The sequence below is a fragment of the Salmo trutta genome, chromosome 1 (assembly GCF_901001165.1).
Source record: "Salmo trutta chromosome 1, fSalTru1.1, whole genome shotgun sequence".
Classification (NCBI taxonomy): domain Eukaryota; kingdom Metazoa; phylum Chordata; class Actinopteri; order Salmoniformes; family Salmonidae; genus Salmo; species Salmo trutta.
This window is the reverse complement of record NC_042957.1, coordinates 32,981,680-33,009,033: the sequence shown is the minus strand read 5'-3', so window position 1 is coordinate 33,009,033 and position 27,354 is coordinate 32,981,680. Positions and strand designations below refer to the sequence as shown.

Below are 27,354 nucleotides of genomic sequence, written 5' to 3'. Positions count from 1 at the left end.
TTCCACAGTCCCTGTCATGTGGCTCCAACACCTGCGAAACAGGGACGAGGCTCTGTGAATCTGATCGCCATGGCAACGCACCCGTTTCTCTCTCTCTCTCTCTCTCTCTCTCTCTCTCTCTCTCTCTCTCTCGGCTCCCTGCGCACTTCAAGGTCTCAGGCTGAGAAGCGGCGAGCCTTTATCTTCCAGGCAAAGGGAAAACACGTCTGCTTGCAACAAAAGCAAACGCTACGGATGCAATAGTTTCAAGATGAAGTTAGAGGCATCAGAGGCGTTCTGTATGAAGAAAGAAAGGATCATTTTACATGTCCTTTTGATGGAACAAAACAGCTTTCATCCTGAATTATAATTGTCCACCTGACGAGGTTGTATTCTATTTATCCTTAGTGATCTCACAGTAAACAACAACAACATCAACGACAACAACATCAGGGCTGTTCTGCAGTCAGCCTGGAGGACATCGGTTGTCTGGCCAGATGGATTAGGGGATGATCAGAGGATTGGCCATCCATCCTTGTCAGCAGCACGCCAGGCGCTGCAGGATGCAGTCTCATCATGACACAACGCGGAGCAGCCGCCCCCCCCCTCCACCAAACCACGTGCACAATACAGCTACATCCTGTTTCATTACGCTGCTATTGTCCGATCGCTATCGCAAACATACTGCATATGCTTTATAGCTGTGTATAACACAACATAGCCTACCTTGCGTATATCTGTCACATGCATTATAAGCTATGTTTGTTTATAATACAACAAAGGCTACCTTCACCTTCAAGTAGTGCAGGTGTATTGGTGATACAGCATACTCGTATACAGTGCACATGCCCAGAGAGGTGTCTCGACAATTAGCAGATGCAGATTGCGTGGAATTGGATTAGAGATGTCAGGTTTGTGGAGGGATAATATCAGCTATTTAGCCTGTGACAGCTAGGGGGGACAGAGATAAAGCCACAGGAGAATGCCTTCAGACTCCTCCCCAGCTCCGGCCATCTACATCTCAGTCTATTAGCCTTTTTTACACACACCAGTGCTTCCCTGTCCACAGGATCAACCAATCACAGCCCTCGACACAACCACCGCATCCTCGTGTGTGTGTGTGTGTGTGTGTGTGCGTGTGTGTGCGTGTGTGTGTGCGTGTGTGTGTGCGTGTGTGTGTGTGTGTGTGTGTGTGTGCGTGTGTGTGTGTGTGTGTGGGCTCAGATTGCTCTAGCGAGCACGTTTGGTTTGGACCCTCGCTCCTATTCAGACTCATTACACAGATCTCAAACCGTGCGTAAAGCCGATTAACATTATCAAGGCAAATCTGTGCCCCTGTTCTGTTCACGGTGGCGTTGCTGTAAATCTTTCACTGAAAGGAAATACTCCCGCTTCAATTACATGATGATCTAATAACTGTAAATGCAGACCCAGAGAGCTAGGTTACGTTGAGATGATGATTTGTTTCCAAGGTGGGACTGGGTGTATGAGGCATTGTGTACAACATGAGAGAAGGCGGTGTGATAGTGTTAAATTCACTCACCTCTGGCCCTTGCTCGACTCGGCACGACTCGCTGTCACCCTCGGAGAAGGATCCCGACTCGTCGCTGGAGTTGGTGCCGTACGACTGCTCGCACTTGATCTTGGGGCGCACCTGGTTGAAGAGGGCATCTCCCCCTATCACACCCTGGTCCTGCTGGTCGGTGGCGAGGCGGATCGCCACGTTGGAGCATGGCGAGGAGGAGAACTCAAACTGGGGCAGGCTGCAGGGTGAGCCACCGCTCCCGTCCTCCGCAAAGGAGTAGGAGGAGCAGGAGCTGGAGGTCCGCGTGCGGGTCTCGGAGGGCGGCGAGCGCGTGCACACCTTGATTGGTACTGGGCAGCTGGTGTTGGGTCGCGGGTGGCAGAGGAGCGGCGGGGGCTCTGTGGTGGTGGAAGCGAGGGTGGGGGCGCTGCTGGGAGAGTAGGTCTGTGAGGTGGGGAGGGACTGGCTGGCACCAGCCCACAGACTCTTTGGCGTGTGCTCTGAGAGCTCCATCTCCAAAGAGTTCCCACCGGGGTAGGAATGCGCCGGGGTGCCCAGACGGTCGCAGGCCCCTGAGGAGGAAAAGATGACACTGCGGCGGTCCAGTTCCACTTCCTGTTTGCAAACGCCGTCGCAGGAGGCGGACTTCAGCGACGACAGCATCGGAGGGAAGCCGTCCACTACCTTTGGGGATGTAACAGACAGGCCCAGCTCCACTGCAGTGAAAGGCCTGAAATCTTTTGTTTTGTGATCTCCCTGAGTGGTTTCTTTGTCTTGGGGGCAGACGCTGGCGAGTCTGTTGGCGAATAGCTGTTGTGACACGTTGGGCAGACCTGGCAGGTCCGTTCCTTTCTTGAAGAAGGCGCGGAGGCAGGTGGGGGACTTGCTCCTCTTGACGGAAGAGGGGGATACCACTGGGACACTGTCCAATTCCATGGCTGTCACGTCGTCCTTGTCATGGCCATCCTGCTCGTCCCCTGACAAGCACAGCGAGATGGCCTCTTCCTCTGCCCGAGGCTCCACTTTGATTTGAGCCACCGGCGGCCTACTCTGGTCCCGGACCGCCCCGTCGCTGATGCCACCGATGGTCTCCTTAAATAATAATGTGCTTGGAAAACCTGAGGTACTGGTGTGTGAGGAGGTGTCGTTATTGTGCTTGTTGCAGGCCCACTGGTACTTCCTGTATTTGGGGCAGCGAGGGAGGTCCGACGCTCCGTGCCTGTCGAAGTCCAGCCGTCCGTCTGCAAAGTCGCTGGGCACCGCCATGGCTAGCTGGTCCGCGTCTGGTGCTTGCCGCAAGGAGGCCAAGCATTCAGCGCGCCGCCGGGCCCGGGGGGAGGCAACCTTTGATGTCGTCTCAGACTGCATGCTCTCGTCCTCGGGCTCGTGGTTCCCCTCGGCCGGCGCCACCTTGCGGCATAGCAGCAGGCCGTCCTCCTCGCTGCGGAGCTGGGCCTCCAGGAAGCGAAAGCACGAGTCCTCCAGGTTGTGCATGCGCAGGAATTCGGCACAGCGGATGACCTCCTGGATGTTTTCTCTGCTGAGTAACAGCTTAGCAGTGTAGGCAAACTGCAACAATGGGGCGAATCCCCTGGCAGTGACCTGCGAAAAAACAGGGAAATTGCCAGCATTACCATCAGCACTGCCATTGTTCTGAGCCCTTGGAGTGTGGTGAGACAACCCGACAGCTCTAATGACCATAAACAAACACTTTAAAGTACCAGTTAATCTTTTATCGGGTCAGCACCGAACTTTCTATACAGTCTAGCAAATAAAAAAACCCCAGTGGTGCTGGGCTAGCTGGCTGGCTGGTTGTGTCCAACTCCCATTTTCATTACAATAACCCTTGTGGCATACTGACATTCCACTGGCCCACCACAGTCTGTCTGCCCTGCCGCCCGGCGGTAGCCTATCCCTCTCCCCGGCAGTTTCCGCCCACCCCGAGCCTTGTGTTGTGTTAATGTACAGTGTAGGATCATATGGATTGCAGCTCCTGCTGCTGCCTCACTTTCATGTTCAGTCCCCTGTAGCCCCTCTGAGGTGAAGTACCTGTAAAGACTAATGATTTGCAAGACAGTGGCTAATCTTTATTGCAGCCATGTGGAGTAAACTAGGATGAGAGAGGGAATCCTACCATTTAGACTTAATGCTGGATAATTAGGTAAACTCCTGAGACTGCAGAAGCTTGGCCGCCCTCTACTACAGTTGTTATTGAAGACAGAGAGACAGGAGGAAGGAGCCAGGCTAGCTAGCTGTTTAATACCGTTCTGTTTGGCGTCTGTAGAGGGAAACCGGTGTTAAGCTCAATTTGAGAGACACATCCCTTGCTCAGGCAACAGTAGCACACAGTGCTGTTTCACTACAGTTTCTGATGACGAATGCACCTCTGTTAGGGGCTGGCTCGACTGGGGATGTGCCACGTGAAACTACACAAGGCAAGGTGTGCTCACAAACACAATTACGAGGGCTTCACTTTGAATCGGGGAGCGGCATTGTTCAGCAAAGCACTTTACTTTGTCTGAGCGATGTCAAGTTCCCGGTAAGACTTAACGTGCTCTCTCAATGTGTTTTTAATGAGCAGGGAGAAAAGGCCCAGTGTTTACTGATTATTTTTGCTTTCCATTGTTGGGAGGAACAACACAAGATGAATGACCTTGGTGTAATGGTATTCTCTCTCTCTGAGAGAGAGGACTGCCCGCTGCCCACTGTCAGCAGTAGAGACTCCAATGCTCAGTGCCACGCACCCTTCTAGTTAAACAGGATATTCCCTCCTCAGAAATCAAGCTCACAAACCACAGAAATTTGCTTTTGAAAAAAAACTGGGCAGTGTAGTCAAGGAAATACAAACAGAGGGAATTTTTTTTTTTTTTAAAGCCTGAGGTCATTAAATCATTCCTAGCAAAAGGAATGAAATCACTGAGATGTGTGTTGATTGTGTTTAAAATAGACAAGGTTGGGCCTCCCACGTGGTGCAGTGGTTTAAGGCACTGCTAGCTGTGCCACTAGAGATTCTGGGTTCGAGTCCAGGCTCTGTCGCAGCTGGATGCGATCGGGAGACCCATGGAGCGGCGCACAGTTGTCCGGGTTAGGGAAGGGTTTGATCAAACAATAACACTAGATACACTCACCTACGTATTTATTTGGACAGTGACACTAAAACTTTTAATTTGGCTCTATATTCCAACATTTTGGATTTGAGATCAAATGCTTTATATGAGACGACAGTACAGCATGTCACCTTTTATTTGAGGGTATTTCATACATATCTGTTTTCACCGTTTAGAAATGAATGCACTTTATGTATTTAGCCCCCCCATTAGAAGATGTCATAAGTATGTGGACAAATTACAGTATTACCGCATGGTACGGTATTTGCACCGCCAGCAAACGCGGGGATCTCCAGAGGGTAGTGTGGTCATTCCAATGCATCACTGGGGGCACACTGCCTGCCCACCAGGACATCTACAGCAACCGGTGTCACAGGAAGAACAAGAACATAATCAAGAAACTTAGCAACCCGAGCCATGGCCTGTTCACCCCGCTACCATCTAGAAAGCGGAGACAGTACAGGTGCATCAAAGCTGGGACCGAGAGACTGAAAAACAGCTTCTATCTCAAGGCCATCAGACTGTTAAACAATCACCACCTGCTGGCCTCTGCCCAGTACCCTGCCCTGAACCTTAGACACGGTCACTAGCCGGCTACCACCCAGTACCCTGCCCTGAACCTTAGACACTGTCACTAGCCGGCTACCACCCAGTACCCTGCCCTGAACCTTAGACACTGTCACTAGCCAGCTACCACCCAGTACCCTGCCCTGAACCTTAGACACTGTCACTAGCCGGCTACCACCCAGTACCCTGCCCTGAACCTTAGACACTGTCACTAGCCGGCTACCACCCAGTACCCTGCCCTGAACCTTAGACACTGTCACTAGCCGGCTACCACCCAGTACCCTGCCCTGAACCTTAGACACTGTCACTAGCCGGCTACCACCCAGTACCCTGCCCTGAACCTTAGACACTGTCACTAGCCAGCTACCACCCGGTACTCTGCCCTGCACTTTAGAGACTGCTGCCCTATAAACACTGGTCATTTTAGGAGCTAGTAACATAAGCATTTCACTGTACCCGCTATAACATCTGCTAAACTTAGTACGCGACCAACAAACTTTTCTTTGATTTAGCCTAAAGCATGTTTAGCATGTTTTGGGGGCATGATAGTTATGCCTCTGTAACTTTCTCACTCATCATTATTCTCTATTCATTCATGATTATTCGTAATTTTACACGGGTGGGTGTAACCCTGAATGCTGATTGGTTAAAACTTATTCCACAAGTTACCACCGGCTAAATCTATGACGTTAAAATGCCTATTTACTCTGTTCCATTTGACTGCGCAATCCACTGTCTCATCAGCCCAGCCAGGCAATTTATAGACTCGATCTCCACTATAAAAAGCATCTAGACGTTATCTCACATATCTTTTAGACTAACATTTCGCTTTCAACAGCAGAGATTTGTATAAACCTTGCTGTCTGTCTCTATGACATTTGCAACATTGTTTCAATATTCAAATTTGATCTCCAGCTGTTGCATAGTAATGAAGGTGTCGGGAGTCTGGATGAGACATACAGGTGGGCAGCTTTTCTCAGACAATTAAAATCATGAATCTGCATAATTTTTATAGATATATACAAAGAAATAGCGATAGAAAACAGGTAAAACTAAACGAAGTGCAAATAGTTTGCAGTCTTTACAGCTTCAGTGTTTGAAGTGATTGTGTTAGCTGTGTTGTTGCCTAGCTCCTCTGAACAACAGTGTCCTGACGAGAGAGCACATTTTCTATGCCAGGAGAAATCACGCCTCATTAGCTCATTGTTATAGACGTGTCTAAATAAATGTCACTAGAAAACACCTTAAACAAATGCAAATGCTACTGTTGTTATTCTGGCTGCACTGTTTGATGTGACTATAAATTAGCCATAGTTGGCTAGCTAGCAAGCAAGGGATGAGAACGTTGCCAGCCAGTAATGGAACATTTAGAACGAACGACTGGGTTGCGTCCATAGATACAGAACAAAAAGACTTAACGACTGGGTCGCATCTCTGGCAACCGAACCGAACCGAACAACCAGCCAGCTTGGGTAGCAACCCTAGATTTGTGTCAGGACTATATCTTGTGGAAGGACGAAATAAAATGAATAAATACATAAAAATAAAGTTTTTAATATATGTAAATCATAATTTGAATAAGTTGGTAACCCGTTGTGTGATAATGCCGTCAAAGCCGGTGTTTGGAGGATATATTGGCACGGTTTGACTGCCGTAGACTTCGTCTCGGACCTAACAACACTCGTGACAATATATCCTCCAAACAACGGCTTGTCGGCCATTCTCACTTAATCATGGTAGCATCCACGTTAATGTAGAAGTGTTCAGAAACAAATTCTATTCCTCCAAAATTATACAATGCGTTATTTACCATTCATTTCTATTGGGCACAAAATAATCCGAAACACATCCAAATGCAAATGCATCCAACAAGTTTGTAGTCACAACCTTGATGTAGTCATTGCATGCTAGGAATATGGGACCAAATACAAAACATTTGAATTTGTCCAAATACACCTTCAAATGGGGGGACTAGATACCTAAAGTGCATTGATTTCTAAACGGTAAAACAGATATGTATGGAAAATACCCTCAAATATAAGGTGACATTCTGTACTGTCGCCTCATATAAAGTATTTCAACTCAAATCAAAAATGTATAGAGCCAAATTAAATGTTTTAGCTTTACAGTCCAAATAAACACGTAGGGGAGAGTATCCTGATGTTACACACTATTCTGTGAATAGATAACTTACAGTGTATGCATTCAGTTATACCACACAACAACTCAATGATCATTTGAACTGCGGACAACCTGCCCAAAACACTATGTGAAATCATTATACAGTATCAGTATAATTCAACATTTGCTCAACATTTGTTATGTATACTAATGATCTTATAAAATACCTCCACTAAGCAGATGTTTCCTATAGAAAATACGTGTGTGCCTGTGCTGTGATGTGAGTGGGTGGGTGTGTACGGTGCACAGTGGGAGGGAAAAGGCTTTGACTGGACTCGCCACTACTGATGAGCACAGCACCTCCACTATACCACTGCAGCACCGCTCGGGCACATCAGTGTGCACAAACGCGTGCACACAACACAGGAACGCAGACACCTCCCTGTAGACAGATGGAAAGAGAGAGAGAGAGAGAGAGAGAGAGAGAGAGAGAGAGAGAGAGAGAGCGCGCCTCCTCGCCACGCACTGTCCACCCCTCCCTTCCTTTGACACACCCACAAACAGGGCAGATCCAACCAGCCGTCTTTAAAATTGAAAGTGGTTTGGGCTTAAATGAGGCCGGTCGGCTGGGCTTGGCTGGCCCCGCCGCATCAGGGCTGCTGACAAACAGACACGGAGCTGCTGCTGGGCTGGGGGAAAAGTGCTGAGCGTCGCCGGGATCTATTTTCAGCTTGTATCAGCAGCTGCTGCCTGCGGGAGCACCTCTTTATGTGTGCCCTGCACCATATGTGATTACTCCAGTGATGAAACCAGCACAGTAGCCCAATGAAGGCAAGCGTGAGGGATCCGGAGGGGGAGAAAGAGAGAAAATGAAGAGAGGGAGAGAGAGAAAGGGAGAGAGAGAAAGCCACACTAGAATAAATTAAAGGGTGAACAAAAAGCAAAGGATATAGGATATAATGAGCATTTCCTGGTCATTAGTGGATCGACTTTGACATATGAAGCGTTTCAGGCCGTTAGCAGCACTTATTGCATGAGTTAAGACAAAGGGACAAATTAATCAAGGTGACAGATCTGGGCCATTTATGCTAATGTGGGCTTGTGGACTGGGTGGATCTGGCCCTACTCTGTGTCTGGGGACCGGGGGGAGGCGATACCATTACAGAGAAGGAAATTATAGCAAGAGTGCATCACAGAACCCTGACAATTCCCATGCTATTTTTGGGAAGTCCTTTTCAAATATCCTTTCATAAACAGGCAGTGTGGAATACTATCCTGCCCCTGTCTCTCTTTCCCGCTCTCGCTCTCACACGCCCTCTTCCTCCAGTCTATCTCTCTCTCTGTTCTTACATCAGCCTTTCACCCCTCTCTGAAGTAGAGATGGTTAATTTATGCAAATAGACTCCAGTGAATTCCTGCATGTCATGCATCCTAATGAGGACATTGCATGGCATGACAATAGAGTACTTCCCCGGCCGCCGCCGCCGAGCCCGAAGATAAATACTCCATCTCCACTGGAGAGTCTACCCGCTAGATGCTTTAATATCAGCTCTGCCGAGTAACCTCGACGACGATGAGTCACAGCACAGCGCTAATGGAGGGAGATACTCGCATGGAGGGTTGGCTGCCATTGCGATTTACCGTAGTAGGATGGGGATGGGAGAGAGTGGAGGAGGGAGCACAGGGACAATGAACTGCTGCAGTAGAGCCAAGCCCATTGGTCAGTCTGTTCTGAATCCATTTAGGCTACTGTGCCAATAACAGCAGGGAAATACAAGTCATATAAAGTCAATTTGATGGCTAATGTGAACGAAGGCCTTCCCTGTGGCTCAGTTGGTAGAGCATGGTGTTTGCAACGCCAGCATGGTGTGTGCAACGCCAGGGTTGTGGGTTCGATTCCCACGGGGGGCCAGTACAAAATAAAAAAAATAATACAAAAAATAAAAATAAATAAATGCATGAAATGAAATGTATGCATTCACTACTGTAAGTCGCTCTGGATAAGAGTGTCTGCTAAATGACTAAAATGTATATGTAATAATGTCTCATCCGTGATGGAAAGGAACACCATGCTTTTCCACACCGCAACGTCTAGCTACAGCTTAGCCGTAACCTTGGAGTTTTATTTGACCTTTAATTAACTAGGCAAGTCAGTTAAGAACAAACTCTTATTTTCAATGACGGCCTAGGAACAGTGGGTTAACTGCCTTGTTCAGGGGCCGAACGACAGATTTTTACCTTGTCAGCTCGGGGATTCAATCTTGCAACCTTTCAGTTACTAGACCAACGCTTTAACCACTAGGCTACCTGCCGCCCCCAGTAAACCTCCCTTGACAGTGTGGATTAAATCAAACACTGCACTGCTTAATCCTCTTGTAGTTTACTGTCCATGGTGAGACATTGGGGAGGACATGACCCTGCAGCTTTGCAAGGAGTACGCTCAGCTCTGACTTCACACAGTGTGCCTGTCTTTATTCTTCAGGATGCTGCACTCTATCCTGCTTTGTTCCTATACAAACTGGCTAACTGCAGGACATTACCGCCGTCCCCCGTTGGAGACACCCTGCGTCTGAGATGAGACATTGAAGATACAGCGCAGCCAGTGGTTAATTGTCTGGGTCTCATGGGTTAAATCCAGCTACTATAAACACACAGGGATCACTCCGCAGGCTCTCACCGGGTGTCCCGGACTGACTGGCTGGCTGGCTGGTTGACTGACTGACTGGCTGGCTAGTAGGCTGGGAGGGAAACATAAGCTGCTCAAGGTGCTTCTCAGAGCAGCCTGCTCAAACGGCAGACAAAGAGCCTGTATCCTTACTGTCAGCTTAGCGCTGAGCGCTGTGCCCTTGTGCTGGCGGAGAGGAAACCCCCTGCCATGACCAGGGGGGGCTTGGCATTAGCACCAGCAGTTACACCAGGGGGTATCGCTAGCGTACTCGTTCTTCTCTCTTCCTGTTCTCACTCCCCTCTCCTCCTCCCTTCTCCCACCCCTCCCCCACTGTCAGTAAGGGGAAGACTGAGTTGGAGATACGCGCCCGGCTCCCGCCATCTGTCTAATAAGCTGTAAACGTGTGATAGTCTCCTGCTTAGGCTCCCTGTTTGTGTAAAGCCATGCTGTTGCTGCTCTGCTTCCACCTCACCCTGAGTCCCTCCGATTAGTTAGCCGGGCTTCTGCGGGTCCCGACCCCATCAGGTGTCTGTGGAGGGAGGATGGTGTTTGGGGGATGTCACTCACCGACCCTAAACCTCTCGAGGCACATTACATTTCCCTGTCTCATCAGCCACTCATCCGCCATTCCCTCCCAACCCACTTCACCAGGGCTCAGAATGACACTTAGTACAGGCTGCCAAATCACTGCAATCGAAGCAGTGTGTCTGGGGTTGTATTTTTTGAGTTTTTCTGAAGAGGGAGTTAAACAATACGCACCAATGGGTCTGAGTCATGACTGAGGGAACTGACAAACAGGAGGCAGTTGGAGCGTTCAACCATCTGCCCCTCTGTTGAATCACAGGGAAGGTACTGTACGTCCTTAATGTCACCCTGTTCCCTACATAGTCCACTGCTTTTGAACCAGACCCCTATTGGCCCTGGTGAAAAGCAGTGGACTGCATACAGTATACGGTACCCCTCCCGATGCATGCTGAGTAAACCAGAGGCCAGAGACGGCTACCGGTCCAGCAAGGGGCCGCCCTCCTCCCTCCCTCCCTCCCTCCTCCTTCCGCCCCCCTCCCTCCCTCCTTCCGCCCCCCTCCCTCCCTCCTTCCGCCCCCCTCCCTCCTCCAGCAGTCTGGATCTGCAATCAATCTTCTCCAGTCTTATTCACCCTGGTCAGAGCTGCTTTCCCATACTGTGGTGAAAAAGGAATGTGCATAAGACGCATGGAGCAAGTCAATCGGCTTGCCTGTGTATGAATGAATATTTGAATTGAATTGATTTCATTATCAAATCCTGCGCCCGCATCCCGTGCAATTATTCGGTGCATTAGAAACCTAATGCAAATTCACTAATAATAATCAAATCACCCCTACAGTAGTAGGCATGGAATTGCTCACAAATATATTTCATCGGTCGCTGTATATTTTCTATGAGGATATTTTCGATAGGGAAACCAAGGGGACGTGCTGACAAGTAGGTCAAACTGACACCCTCCCAGCCGGGCTCCAGTGAGATGGTGCGAGCGGGGATCCAGTCAGACATTACACTTACGCCCAGTTTCATCATGTAGAAGAGCAGCTCTGAACTGATCGACGCGAACTCGCTCCGTCGCCGCGCTGCTGCCCGCCGTGGCGTGATGACCGCTCTCCTCCAGCGGGGGGCACTCTCTGAAACGCCTCTCCTTCATTCGATCTCATATTACATCATACTGGTCCGTCTATGAATAGCCATTTGTTCTGGCCCTGTTCTGTGATGTGGAGGAATGCTCTAATGTGACTCTGTGAATGTAGCCTTCTATCATCCAATGCAAACCAAGTGTCCTCTGTTTGTTTGCTCTTGCTTGGCTAAGGACTTAAAGGAGACAAGACCTGATTGTTCTACTTTCGTGATCTGATCCCGAACAAAGACCTTGACGAACGGGCCCCGTCTCTCTCTCTCTCTGAAACGGCTATGACATTAAATGGATGATGAGGTCACTAACCGGTTGCAGCCCCGGCGACTTCGGACTGACAAGGTCATCTGGGAGGAGCGAGGAATGATACAGTTCGGGGGAGGAGAGGATAGCGTCATAGCCCCCCGCAATGGTCTTTGTTTCACATTTCATCTGCAGTGTGTTTTCTTCTCTCTCTCTCTCTCTCTCTCTCTCTCTCTCTCTCTCTCTCTGTCTCTCTGTCGGTGGTGATCATCAAGGCCTCCTCGGTTAGTTGCCCTTTGTTGCACATAGGTGGCAGCCTTCGGTAGTGCTGGGGAACACAGCCCCTCTCGATCGCTCTGACTGCAGCCAGGCCCACCAGTATCAAGGCGGCCTAGTGAGCTAAAGGTTGGTCGCTGCTGCATTGTTGCCGCCACAAATCGGTGGGGTCGAGAGTGGTCATAAGGCAATCGCAGCGGGAACGGACACAAATGTGTCAGCGCCTGTGAGTCACGGACCACAGAGACGCGGGTGACAGAGGACCTTAAAACCTGATTGATGACATCCATGAAATGACCTTCCCTACACGTTGGGACAGTGACCCGTCTAGACAGGGACAGTGTGAGAGAAATATTGTGTGTGTCCCAAACGGCACCCTCTTCCCTATATAGTGCACTACTTTCAACCAGGGCCCATGGACATCAAAGACGCGGGCTCTTTCAGAAACATGTCACTTTCCACACACGCTCACACCTGAAATACACAGCTGCTCATGCATTATGCATAACGCCGAAAGTGTGAATGAAAGGGATTCTGCGGCGGCGTGCGTCGCGGAGCCGTTCCCAGGGGTAACTGATAGTAACTCACTCAAACACATGATGCTCATTGTACATGAGACAGGAACGGATTGATCTTTCGGGAGAGATCTCCGCGGAGATCAAGTGACGACGACTTCTTTTCTCGCGAGCGCGGCAACAGCGGAAGCCTTTTGACAGGCGTTCATGTTATAAACATGTGGTGTGTGCGCCAGGTCCAAGCACCGCGTGTTTGTACGGTATGTGACGTGTAAGTGTGTTAAATAAATACATCTGTGGAGAACTTGAATCACTCTATGACACGTCTATGGGTGAATGACTGGAGGCTGGAACGACAGGGGTGCTGGGAAGAGGAAGCAGAGTGTTGGCGGTGTGAGGGAGAGGACTCTACCTGCGACAGAAAGCTGAGGAGCTGAAGAGAGCAGTGAGCTGAGGGAAAGGTGATAATTGCTAATCATGGCTCATTATTACATTATCTACTAGCACCGTCGCTAGCACACCTCCCTATCTCACTCTCTCGCCTTCAGCTACTAGACCTCCCAGATTCAATTAAAACACGTATGTTATCTTGTTTCCTGCCTGGCTGACACCATTCATCTCGATACCATTCCCCTTGACGGCGTTCACGGCAAAGTGAGTTTCAGTATTGGAATGAGAAGTTATCAAGTGACTAGTGATAAAATGGGTTCTTCTGAATGCACAGGTTTTTTTTTATACAGTAGATACGTACCTCTCGAGGTAGGCTGAGGAACAAGCCATTCTCGGCCTGTTGAACCAGAGCCTGCGAGAAGTACTCTGAGCAGGCGGCCAGCACGGCCCTGTGGCCGCGGAACTCCTTGCCCTCCACCAGGACAGTCACATCGCACAGGATATCCTGCTTCCGCTGGTCGTTCAGGCACAGGAGGATATTGGTACAATGAACCGTCGACTCATACACGTACATGGGGGCTTCAGGCTTCTCATCCACGGACATTCCGCTCACGCCCTGGAAATAGAAGCACAACGGAGGGGGGGGGGGGGGTCAGCTTTCAGCATAATGCGGCGGGTCCTGTCGGTGAGCTTGCGCATACTGCAGGGCTGACATCAGTGGCCCTCTCCTTGCACAGCCTCATCCCACCCCACCAGCCCCAAACACAGTCAATCCCATGATTCAACACATGCACCGCGACCAGATTAAACCGCCTCCGCTTAGCTCAGCATTCAGCTCTACTCTCTCACTTCCCCCTTCCCTGGTATAGCATCAACAAATACGCACACACACACACACACGAGTCACAGGCACCTAACACATTCCCACTCATATACACCCGTGCATGCAAACACACAAGCAGTAATACAATCCTCGCCCGTCCACACACACACACACACACACACACACACACACACACACACACACACACCTCCACGTAGACTCCTGTAGACAACCCCACACACAACCCAATCCTGACCTCCTCATACTCCCAAGCAAACACACACACGCACGCAAGCACGCACATACACACACACGCGCCACAGCGCAAACAGAAAAACGGCCTGCATACCTTACTGCACACAGACACTGACATAGCACAACAGAAGGCGTAGTGTCAAGGGTGTCGTCCTTTCACACAGGCAGTAAGAAGGAAAGGCCACATGCTGGTAATCTATCCAGGTTGGGAGGGATAGCGACTATGAGCGGCACTCGAGCACACTCAGCACAGAGTAACACGAGTACCGACAGGAAGAGGAACGAACACCCGCTACACAAACACAACTCCAGCCTCCTCACCGCCGCTGTGTAAACTGTGTGAGGGAATGCAGTTGTTCGTGTTGCTTTAAGCCATCAGAAGGCTGAGATTTGGCAGGGAAGAAATGCATACGGTCAAGCTATCCACATGCGTTCTGATGTTATCAGTTGTCCGCATACACCGTGCAGTGAGAATCTGCAAAAGGGGATCTTTTTGCACTCAGACAACGGCACGTTTGACTCTTCAATTCCGCGGCGCTTGCCACTAACGTAAAGCTTAAAACATGACGAAATCAGAACTACTGCGTGACTATATAGTTATTTCAAAACACATCATCATCCTAAGAAGTCCTGCACTGGGAACCGGCTGTGCATTTGCATGAAGTCAGTGCCAGCCTGACTTTCCCCTCTGCTCACCCCCTGGTGATTGATAGGCATGAAACTATCTTTCCGCAGAGAAGTCATATGACTCTTTCATCCCCTGAGTTTGCTTACCCGACAACCCCTACTTCGTTCCTGTGTTCTTCACGTGGAAGACAGACCACTTTGTGTACACGTACGATCAGTCATATTAAATTGAGTCCCTTGTGACCCGGCCAGACCGCGCAATCCTGAACGTTCTGACACTGTGCCACATTTGAAGCAGTCTTGGCTCTCACTCAGACAGGCAAATACAATATCGGTAACACGACTCTAACGCACCGCCTCGCCATAGGGGGGGGACGACGACATTACTGGTGAGAATGGAGACTTCTCCCCTTGCAAATTGAAATGTCTCTTTTGAAAATGGGAATCCTGTCTTGTAAATGGACGTGGACCTGGGTGGGCTGTGGTGGCTGGCCTTGTCTTCTCAACCAGCTTGACACCATGGTCTGACCGACCGGACACTCTGGTCCTCAATCGGAGGAAAACGCTACTTTGCTGCACTGCGAGGGTAGTGAAATGGCACGCATGTCCAGGTTCTACTACAGCCCACACTACATAGTCATCAACTACCTGAGGGATAGAGTTCTGGCTCTTACCTCTCCAGGTATAAAAACAAACTGTTACTATACCAGACATCATTCCAGGCTAGGATATCATATGTTTTCCACGCGGGGAACCCCTGTCCAGACATTTACAGTGGTTGTCTGAGTGGTCAGCACTAATTATTGTTTTGTTTTTTTATTTCCACCAAACATTTCTCAGTTGGCTTGGCAGGATAATGATCTGTCTTCCAAGAATAATGTTTCCAGATGTGGTTTCAAGGTTCATAACAATTCAAACATGCTATTTCTAACCCTGGAATGGGCATTCGCCTTGCTTCGATTTCAGACGTCTGTTTCGCAGTGGGGAAAGGAAAATACACACACACACACACACACACACACGCACGCACGCACGCACCACAAAATTGCTGGTTATGGTCGCGTTCTGATTCGAATTGCTGAGGGATGCAAAGCTCTTTTTCTTTTTTCAAGGTTCATTTTTTTCAACTGTAGCCCTTTTCGTTAACCGACGCAGCTAACCGACGCAGCAAACCGACCCCGCTAACCGGCTTTGTAACTAACACTCCTGCACAGATCAAAAAGCGCAGTAGCGTGGCGATGCGTTTCCGACACCCGTCAACAGGTTGACTCCAGGGGCTTACCACAACTCCATTCTCCTGAAGCACTAACACTGATCTGAGTGGCACTGATTACCACTAATGAGGCTGGAGAGGAGTCAGTTCTCAGCTCTACACTTCACACATCACAGTTGAAACATTACATGTTCTGTACATGGAATGATTGACGTCCTTGATAAAGATGAGCAATAATACAATAATTCTGAGTGAGAAAGTTACAGAGGGTCAAAGATCATACCTCCAAGACATTCTAACCTCCCATGTTATTGGTGATGGTGAGAGGTTGGCATGTCTTGGGGGTATGATCTTTGACCCCGATTAATTCATGATTTCCATAATCATGGTAGCATCCACATTAATGTAAGTGTTCAGAAACATGTTATTTTCTGAATTACAATAACTCCAAAATGACACAATACATAGTTTATTCTTCAGTTCCTATTGGGCAAAACATAATCCGAAACACCGCCAAAACAAACTACAAATGCATCCAACTAGTCACAACCTTGATGTAGTCATTGCGTGCTAGGAATATGGGACCAAATATTAAAATGTTGACTAGTTTATTTATATGGATCTTTAGGTGCTAATAATTTTTACCCCTACCTTTATGAGAAAAAAACATGTAAAAAATAATCTCTTTCTCTGAGCAATTGTACTAGTATAAAATAATATAATTTAAAAATGTTTTTGCATACAATAAAGCTCAGTATTTTAATTATGTATTTTATAGAGTCATTATTGCTCATCTTTATCAAGGGTGTCAATAATTTCGAACTACAATGTATATACACGCATGCACATACACACGTACATACACAATGTACGTACGCACGCATGTACGTACACAAGCACGCACAATGCAATGTGCTACTACAGTACAGTATGTATTACTACAGTACAGTATGTATTACTACAGTACAGTATGTGTTACTACAGTACAATATGTGTTACTACAATACAGTATGTGCTACTACAGTATAGTATGTGCTACTACAGTATAGTATGTGCTACTACAATACAGTATGTGCTACTACAGTATAGTATGTGTTACTACAATACAGTATGTGAGACTACAGTATAGTATGTGCTACTACTACAATACAGTATGTGTTACTACAGTATAGTATGTGCTACTACAGTATAGTATGTGCTACTACAGTATTGTATGTGCTACTACAATACAGTATGTGCTACTACAGTATAGTATGTGCTACTACAGTATAGTATGTGCTACTACACTACAGTATGTGCTACTACAGTATAGTATGCGTTACTACAATACAGTATGTGCTACTACAGTATAGTATGTGCTACTACAGTATAGTATGTGCTACTACAATACAGTATGTGCTACTACAGTATAGTATGTGTTACTACAATACAGTATGTGCTACTACAGTATAGTATGTGTTACTACAATACAGTATGTGAGACTACAGTATAGTATGTGCTACTACTACAATACAGTATGTGTTACTACAGTATAGTATGTGCTACTACAGTACAGTATGTGCTACTACAGTATTGTATGTGCTACTACAGTATAGTATATGCTACTACAGTATAGTATGTGCTACTACAGTACAGTATGTGCTACTACAGTATAGTATGTGCTACTACAGTATAGTATGTGCTACTACAGTACAGTATGTGCTACTACAATACAGTATAGTATGTGCTACTACAGTATAGTATGTGCTACTACAGCATAGTATGTGCTACTACAATACAGTATGTGCTACTACAGTATAGTATGTGCTACTACAGTATAGTATGTGCTACTACAATACAGTATGTGCTACTACAGTATAGCATGTGCTACTACAATACAGTATGTGCTACTACAGTATAGCATGTGTTACTACAATACAGTATGTGCTACTACAGTATAGTATGTGCTACTACAGTATAGTATGTGCTACTACAATACAGTATGTGCTACTACAGTATAGCATGTGCTACTACAATACAGTATGTGCTACTACAGTATAGTATGTGTTACTACAATACAGTATGTGCTACTACAGTATAGTATGTGCTACTACTACAATACAGTATGTGTTACTACAGTATAGTATGTGCTACTACAGTATAGTATGTGCTACTACAGTATTGTATGTGCTACTACAATACAGTATGTGCTACTACAGTATAGTATATGCTACTACAGTATAGTATGTGCTACTACAGTACAATATGTGCTACTACAGGATAGTATGTGCTACTACAGTATAGTATGTGCTACTACAGTACAGTATGTGCTACTACAATACAGTATAGTATGTGCTACTACAGTATAGTATGTGCTACTACAATACAGTATGTGCTACTACAGTATAGCATATGCTACTACAGTATAGTATGTGCTACTACAATACAGTATGTGCTACTACAGTATAGTATATGCTACTACAGTATAGTATGTGCTACTACAGTACAGTATGTGCTACTACAGGATAGTATGTGCTACTACAGTATAGTATGTGCTCCTACAGTACAGTATGTGCTACTACAATACAGTATAGTATGTGCTACTACAGTATAGTATGTGCTACTACAGTATAGTATGTGCTACTACAATACAGTATGTGCTACTACAGAATAGCATATGCTACTACAGTATAGTATGTGCTACTACAGTATAGTATGTGCTACTACAGTACAGTATGTGCTCCTACAGTATAGTATGTGCTACTACAGTACAGTATGTGCTACTACAGTATAGTATGTGCTACTACAGTATAGTATGTGCTACTACAGTACAGTATGTGCTACTACAGTATAGTATGTGCTACTACAGTATAGTATGTGTTACTACAGTGCAGCATGTGCATACAGTACAGTATGTGCTACTACAGTATAGTATGTGCTACTACAGTATAGTATGTGCTACTACAGTATAGTATGTGCTACTACAGTACAGTATGTGCTACTACAGTATAGTATGTGCTACTACAGTATAGTATGTGTTACTACAGTGCAGCATGTGCATACAGTACAGCATGTGCTACTACAGTATAGTATGTGCTACTACAGTATAGTATGTGCTACTACAGTATAGTATGTGTTACTACAGTGCAGCATGTGCATACAGTACAGTACACAAAGGAGCTACTTACAGCAATCATTTTTTCTTGTGTATGACAAAACAGTGGATGGTTTCATACACCTACGACATGGCAGTAAGATGTGCTCCAGCTTAGGGGGCTCTGAAGGAGAGGGGGCGATGACAGCATCATGATGGGCTCTGTGATGTCTCCTCTCTCTCTGTGTCTCTGAGGAGCCATATGCAGAGAGGGGACTGACAGGAGGGAGAGGAGGGGGAAATGGGGTGGGCTCCACACCAACAGCCCCCGGGCTCTCTCTCTCTCTCTCTCTCTCTCTCTCTCTCTGAGCACGAAACAAAGCTGAGAGCACCACACTCATGACAAGAGAGGTCACATGACTCATACCAGAAGCAGGGCATCATCCCCTCTAATGGCGACCGAACCCCCCTCCCCCACACATACACCCTGGATGCCATTACAGCGCACTCCTCTTCAGACATACATGCCTCTATTTCTTCTCTCCAGCCATTTCCACGGATTGGAGGAGGATGTGAGGTGTCTTAACGGACAACACAAAGGACAAGAGAAAGGTTAGACTGTTTTGACATCGTTCACTACGCCGTCTTCCCTTTAGAGGAGAATCAAGTTGAAAACCGAGCAGTTGCATTTTCAGGAAACAACAACAGCCAGTCTCCTGCGCTTAGGAAATATAAAATTCGAAGTCTCCTTGCTGTCTTATATAAGACGGGCCTCGCTGAGCTCCTTTGATTGGTAGGAAATGCCAGTCTAGTGTGCAGCGAGTCATTTCCTTCATTGGCTCCGACACAGAATCAGATTCAGTGGCTCATTACGTTCAAGATCCACTTGGCATTAATCATGGGTCTCTATGACAAATCCTGTTGTTCCACTTGTATAAATTCACCTTCAAAAGGCATTATATAGGCTCTAAGCAATGACGCCACTGTACAGGCCATACAGACCTGTTCAACATGAAATGTATCTGGAATTCATAGATTTTCCAATGCAAGGCTATAATGTTATTCATGCAAATGATACATAGACGACCATGATGCAAGAGGTTTGTCCTCCAGAGGCCCTGTGCACAACATGCAGGTAATGAGCATGCTGATGTCGCTGCTACTGAGATGACGTGAGTGAGTAATATGAACACATTTCTTTAAAACCTGAGTCATTTAACATGTATTGTCTACAATAACAATGTGTGTATGTACGGCAGATAGCCTGACGGGTAAGAGCGTTGGGTCAGTAACCGAAAGGTTGCTGGATCGAATCCCCGAGCTGACAAGGTAAAAAGCTGTCATTCTGCCCCTGAGCAAGGCAGTTAACCCACTGTTCCTCGGGCACTGAAGATGAGGATGTCGATTAAGGCAGCCCCCTGCACCTCTCTGTTTCAGAGGGGTTGGGTTAAATGTGGAAGGCATATTTCAGAGACACTGACTAGGTATCTCCCTTTACAGTATAGGGGAGAAAGAGAGCGATTAGGAATGAATTTAAACTGGGGTCTCTTTGATAGTCTCAACTGTCATCTGAATAACTTGTCTTGTTGTTCCCTACCCATTCCAAAACTGAAACAAGTATTTCTTCAACAAACAATAGAACCACTGTGCTGAGTGCCGACACCCCAATGACAAATCCTTATATTTCGATACCTTATTGTTCTTTGAAAGCATATAGGACTATGCTTACAGTATAAAACAAACAGGTTGACGTGCTGTAGCTGCTGTGGTTAAGAACATGAGTTAAAATGAGTTTCTTTATCATGGGAGCATCTTGACCAGAGTCTTACTAAAGTTCCTGCCTCGAAAACAAACAAATAGCATAGCTCCCATTAAAAAAAAATCTGAATCACTCTCTATGATTGCATTTGCTGGTCGTAAAACAAGCCCGGTCTGCCGCTGCAATTCTAGGGTTGCGTTCCAAATGGCACCCTCATCCCTTTATAGTGCACCACTTATGACTAAGGCCCATCGGGCTCTGGTCAAAAATAGTGCACTATCTAGGGAATAAGGTGCCATTTGGGACGAAGGCCCAAGTCTCCTAAGCAGGATAGTAGCAAGGCGACGAGGAACGGGAGAGAACACTGCGTTACTGTGTACCATTAGGACAGATGTCTGTATTTACTCTGAGGATGAGCATGGCTTTAATGACAGAATCCAAATGAAGTAGCTTGCAATAACATATATGCTTGTAGAGGTATAGCCCAGCAAATGTGAAACATGGCTTTAAAGAGCCAACGGACACGTCGACTGGCGCGCGTGTTTTTCTGTTTCTAAGTGCTGAGCGATTAGGTCGGTTCTATAAAAAAAAATATGACATCACGGTTTTTGATTTAAATAATTTTCTAAAACATTAAATGCGCTATGCATTATGTGGGTTGAATGCTGTAACACAGAATAAAATAGTTAATAAAGTCCCATGATGGTAGTAGTGACTGCCCATTACTGCTGATCACTTATTAACCCTCATTTATTCACATTAATTGACTTTAATACAATATTTCAGTTGTTGTGTATATTACATTTGTTTAATTTGATGACTTTATTATTTCATTCCAAGTCATCATCTCATCTCTGTAGAACTGCTGCCTATGCTCTCTGACAAAATAACTATTAGGAGTTCTTCAAAGTAAATAAGGCATACTTTTAGGACTGCTGAATACTGACTAGCAATCACTTAGATCATGTATTTTCAGGTAGAGATACCTCACTAAGCAACAGCTGCTCTCTATATAACCTCACAATCGCTCATTCTCTTGTCTCTTCTGTAGCAGGCATAAAAGAAAGACTGGACAAGTAGATGTGCAATGGATTATGGTCATTGTAGTTAATTACCACATGTTATGCGCTAAACTATGTATAATATTGGCAAGTTGCAAACTAAAACTCCCTACTACAGACTGGATGTGATTTATCTTTAGAGAAATTAAAATCAAATAAGTAAACCGACAATTTTACATCTAACAAAGGTGTTTGGTGCAGTATTTGTCAAGTAAAAAAAATGTGCGACGTGTTGTCTTATGGAACCAAAGTCGGAGCTGCTGGGCAGGTCTGTATCACTGCCTATGCTATTGGATAGAGAGCAATCACAGCTGTTACCCATGCATGTTAGCGGGCAAATGGACATCGTCAAATCAAAAACCAACCTTCAATTACCCGTTATGACGCACGGATGTTCTAAACGTCGTTTTAGACGAGACTGACTTCATGACCCAAATGATCCTATTTACATTTTGACACTGGACTAGTGGTTTCTGAATCGAATTGATGCTACAGTTTTCAAAGGGATTTGTTGGTTTTTAAAGGCAGTCACTCTATTGTGAGGGGTTGATATGTTTCAATCGTGCTCCAATATTAACAGGCAGAGACAGAGAGACAGACAGAGAGAGAAAGAGATAGAGAGAGAGACAGACAGACATGTGTTCCTCCCAGTGACTGCTGTATGTTCCTATAAATGCATACATTCATCTTTGCAATTTCTCTAAAATGAGGGAGCAGATCCCTCCACTCACTGCAACATGAAGGTCAACCCAGATGACTATTCCATTATACCTAAGTGGCAATTTCCTCAACTCAATGCTCTCAGGCTCCTGCATGGTTCTCTTCATTCAGCTAGATTTCTCTCTCTCCCGCAGGAAATGACAGAATTCTGCTTATTAAACCACCTGGAGGGCCTCATGGGTAGTTGTTCAACTGTTTCTATTAAATCATGAAGTCATGTACTGATATTGCAACAGTGATGCAGGAATCCATGTAGTACATGTTCTCCTTGCCATCAAGGTAATTATTTCCTCAGCCTGTTAGAGGGATTTGGTCTGGGGCTTTAGATAAATTAATTGTAGTAGATTCATGAAACTGAATCATTGAGAGGCGCAGACAGTCAGACACCTGAGAGGGCTGGGCAGAGAGCTGTTAAGGTGGTGACAGAATTTGTGGAGATGTTTCTCCCTAATTCTGCAAATAAATAATACAAAGATATATAAATAACAGACAAGTCGAAGTGAGCACATACTGTAGGTCTCGTTGATATTCAGCAAAAATCTGTGATATCACACCGAAGGTGGCAGTTCATTCCGAGCCAAACTACAGAGATGGAAACATGTTAATAATTCATTATAGAATATGCAGAGTGAGGATGTTTGAGAATAGGAATTGATTGAAACAGAGATCACTATCAGAGGGCTAATGAAGAATCGTAATGAGAATGGACTCAGAAGCGCTGCCTTTAAGTGACCTTAGATGTCTCTCTGGTCATTGTGCACACACACACGTAGTGTTATGTACCACTGGGCTTTATCAGTGTCTGGTGTTCCTCAAGGCATCATTCAAGGACCGATACTGTTTATTGGGCTAAGGAATAACCAGGGCTTTAATGACTGGTTAATGACAGAGGCTGGCAATGTAACATATGTTGTTGTAAACACATTTTGCTTATGACAAAATGTACATTTATGTACTACGGCAGATCATCAGTATGAAAAAGTACGAAAATGCATGCACTCGCTACTTACTGTAAGTTGCTCTGGATGAGAGCGTCTGTTAAATTAATGACTAAAATGTTAAAGAAATGTATCACGCAAAGAGAGAGAATGATTCTCTTGCCTAAGAGAGAAAAATGTAAGAAACGAGAGCGAAAGAAAGGATCTCTTCTCAGCGGGGGTTTCCAGCTGACTGTGTAACCACAGACAGATAAGACAGTGACGTCAGTGGCTGAGAAAAGCTGTTACTCTCAGAGGCCAAGATATGGATCAATCTGGCTTCCATCAGTTCAATGGGATACTCATATTGAACCTGAGACCATGCATACAGGACACAGATGTTTGACGTGCTATACCGGCGCTGACTGAGCTCTTCTATGGAATACAGTTTACCTGTAAACAATGTGACTCCACTGAACTGACCTTGTTGAACCTATTTAACGTGGAACAATTTTGGTTTAGCCTGGTCATACTGCATGGTTACTTTTCTGTCACTTCTGATCTCATTTTTAACTCATTAAATGATGTAGAACCATTTACGAAAGCGAGCTCATGCTGAATCTATGATGCGTTCAGTAATAGGGGTCTCAACATGAACACGTGGCTATGAGAGCACAGTGGATAGTACATCTGAATTGAACTATGGGTCTGCTCAGGCCACAGAGAGGGGTTACAGATGTGGCAGTCAGAGTTCAAGGCAAAGAGCTGGGCCAAAGACACAGAGACGAGTCAGGCTATTGCTGGGGTTCATTAAAGCCCAACTCAATCAACAAATGGACCTTTTCACCCAGATAGAGATCAGAATTGTCTCCCTACGCTTTGATCCCGAGCCAGAGCTAAAAACAGCATATCATACATTTTCGACCATAGGTTGCCAGAGACTTGAAATATTAATTTAAGGAATTTTGTAAGACACTGTGCATGTGTCATGTTCATAATTGAAAAAATGGAAAATTGCTTTACAATGGTTAGAGTCTGAAATGAGTGGATAATATGATCCCAGGTGTGGTATGCAATGTTACCCAGACCTGGTTTGGGACAGTCTTTCGGAATAGAGCCTTTGGGTCTATGACTCCCTAAGGTGATTCTCTGCAGTTTTGCAGACCAAACCCTGGAGCTCCTGCCTGCTGACATTGATGAATGGGATCAGCTCTGTGTCTGGTGATTGTGAAGGCGGGAGGAGAGAAAAGTGAGGGAGGAGAGGAGGAAGGAGAGGGAAGGAAGGAAGGAAGGAAGGAAGGAAGAAGGGAGGAGAGGAGAGAGCTCATCTGATTTTGCACACCTGCTGGAGCCCTGAGAGACTTGCACAGTAATAACATTAAGGGGTGGTTTCCCGGGCACACAGATTAACCTTTTCACGTGAGTTTCTTTTTATGCGCGTGATTTCAGAATGCTCTCAATGTTCCAAAATGTGATTGCTACGCAACAGGACAGTTAACCCGCGCTGCCCTCAAACCAAGACACGCTGCCTGCTAATTATTTATAGGCTATGTTTAAATTTGTCCATTTCAAATTAGTTTCAAGTTTTATTTTCTAACAACATTTTGAATTGAAGTGTGTTCCGTCTCCTCATTAATTCACATAGAAGTAGCCCATTTTACTGTTGCGGACAATTTATGTTTAAGGCTTTACTGAGCAGGACAAACTTCTCTCTTCAAGTAGAGGCCAAGCACTTCCCCAGTGTTTCCGCAGATCAAGTATGCAGACATTTGTGCAGTCTTGCACAAACTCCCCCCCCCCCCCGGCACATTTTCTGGCTGGTGCTCGCATTGCCTTCATTGTTGTTTTCCTTACAAATAATAACTTTGGACGTGTGTGCGTTCCTATCAAAGTAAGTGCCTTATTTTCTGTATATTGTGTTGTCATTTCTAGTGGAGCATACCGAATGTATGTATGGAGTATAATGTATTTACAGTCTTATTCACATTTTCAAGTACTGGTGACACCGATTCTTGCATAGATTTTAATGGACACATATGATGTGTGTAAAATATTTTTATGAAGGTAGTACTGATTATGATGAGCTAATGCAAAGCTATTTGCCATCTATGTGTGGCGCCATGTTTGTTGACATTATACAATGCATTCTGGGTGTCACGTAAAGTCTATCAGACAAAAGATGTTATAACAAAATGAGGTGGGATGGTTCACTCATCTTTCGGAAGTGAATGAAGGGAAGTGAATGATGGTAGACGACAGACCCTCTTAAACATGCATATTGCAAACAGACCAAACTCATCTTGTCTCGTCTTCTTATCTTTGGTTGCCTCAACAACAAAAAAACATGGTGGTGCGCACAAACTACCCATCGTTGGATTACTTAACATTTTTAGAACGTGTTTTACTCAATTATTTCGATCAATGGTGAGCTCACCTGTGATGTGATGACTTGTAAATAGTAATTGCTATTAGCTAATTGATATTATGGTTTCTGTCAGCTGAGAGTTGACCGCTTGTGTTATGTCAATCTTTCCTCAGCTAGCGCTAGGACTAATGTAGCCTACATTTTCTGGTTTGGATGAATGTGTTATTCTAACTCTACTTCTGTGAATGTCTGAACATTGCATCCAAAAATAAACTGGTCACATTCAGGATATAACGTTGTAAGGACTGTGTTTGTGAAACAAATTTCTGTGAAAAAACGGCGTGGCAAGCTCAAATGCTGACTGTTGCATCAATCGAAACTGGACATTCTAAATAAGCATTCTTTAATTAAAAAATAAATAAATTAAAAATAAAAAATTAAAAAAACATTCTCCCCAATTGGTAGTAGTTACAGTCTTGTCTCATCGCTGCAACTCCCATACGGACTCGGGAGAGGCGAAGGTCGAGAGCCATGCATCCTCCGAAACACAACCCAACCAAGCTGCACTGCTTCTTGACACAATGCCCATCCAACCCGGAAGCCAGCCGCACCAATGTGTCGGAGGAAACACTGTACACCTGGTGACCTGGTCAGCATGCACTGCGCCCGGCCCGCCACAGGAGTCGCTAGTGCGCGATGAGACAAGGATATCCCTGCCGGCCAAACCTTCCCTAACCTGGACGACACTGGGCCAATTGTGCACCGCCCCATGGGCCTCCCGGTCGCAGCTGGCTGCAACAGAGCCTGGACTCAAACCCAGAATCTCTGGTGGAACAGCCTTAGACCACTGCGCCACCCGGGAGGCCCTTTAAATAATCATTCTAATCACACCAGTTTGAGCGTACGCTGCAGGGACCACTGTTGAATGATTACCCCTGTGTGTTGGTACGTGTCAAAGTTAAGCCTAGTCCTGGACTAAAAAGCTAACTCAATGGAGAATATCCCCCGCCCCCATTTTTTGTTGTTGTCCAGGGCTAGGCTTAATCTGTGTCCGGGAAACCGGCCCTAAGAGTTCTGTACTATCTACCATTAAAATCAAAGGTAGTTAATGTCTTAATGAGGCAGGCAGAGAGCCATATCTTTCAGAATGTAATCAATACTAAGAAAACCATCGGGATTCACCCTCCAAAAGAAAACAATTAGTAAAAAGTACAATAGCATACACTGTTTAAACTATTAAAGACAATTGTTAGCCAGATTAAAGCAGGTTAAAATGCTCACGTAGTGCTGTGAGACAAGAGGGCGGTCCTTACACATGTAGCTAGCAGAGAAGTTATTCCATACAGTCCACATTACAGACACCTCTCTCATGAGTCATGACTTACTGTTGATTGAAATGAAACATACATCGATCGTACTGTATGGCCGTCCCTCTGATCTCACCTACAGAGACAATCCCTCTCTTTAAGAGTATCAAATTCATTCTAATG

The 27,354-nt window shown here is 45.8% G+C and overlaps 1 protein-coding gene across 5 annotated transcripts in view; it reads right to left on the bottom strand.

Annotated features, from left to right (window-relative positions):
* Window positions 1-27,354, bottom strand: part of LOC115194273 (transcription regulator protein BACH2) — a 95,901-nt gene that overhangs the window by 11,073 nt on the left and 57,474 nt on the right. For 4 of the 5 annotated variants that reach the window (XM_029753895.1, XM_029753883.1, XM_029753903.1 and 1 more), the window contains exons 2-3: window positions 13,413-13,667; window positions 1,523-3,106 (exon numbers count right to left, since the gene is read on the bottom strand). In XM_029753895.1, coding sequence (XP_029609755.1) covers window positions 1,523-3,106; window positions 13,413-13,655 — 1,827 coding nt within the window. In that variant the 5' untranslated portion in view covers window positions 13,656-13,667. Of the gene's footprint in view, window positions 1-1,522; window positions 3,107-13,412; window positions 13,668-14,223; window positions 14,283-27,354 lie in introns of those variants that run through there. The other variant, XM_029753889.1, reaches the window with a different exon arrangement.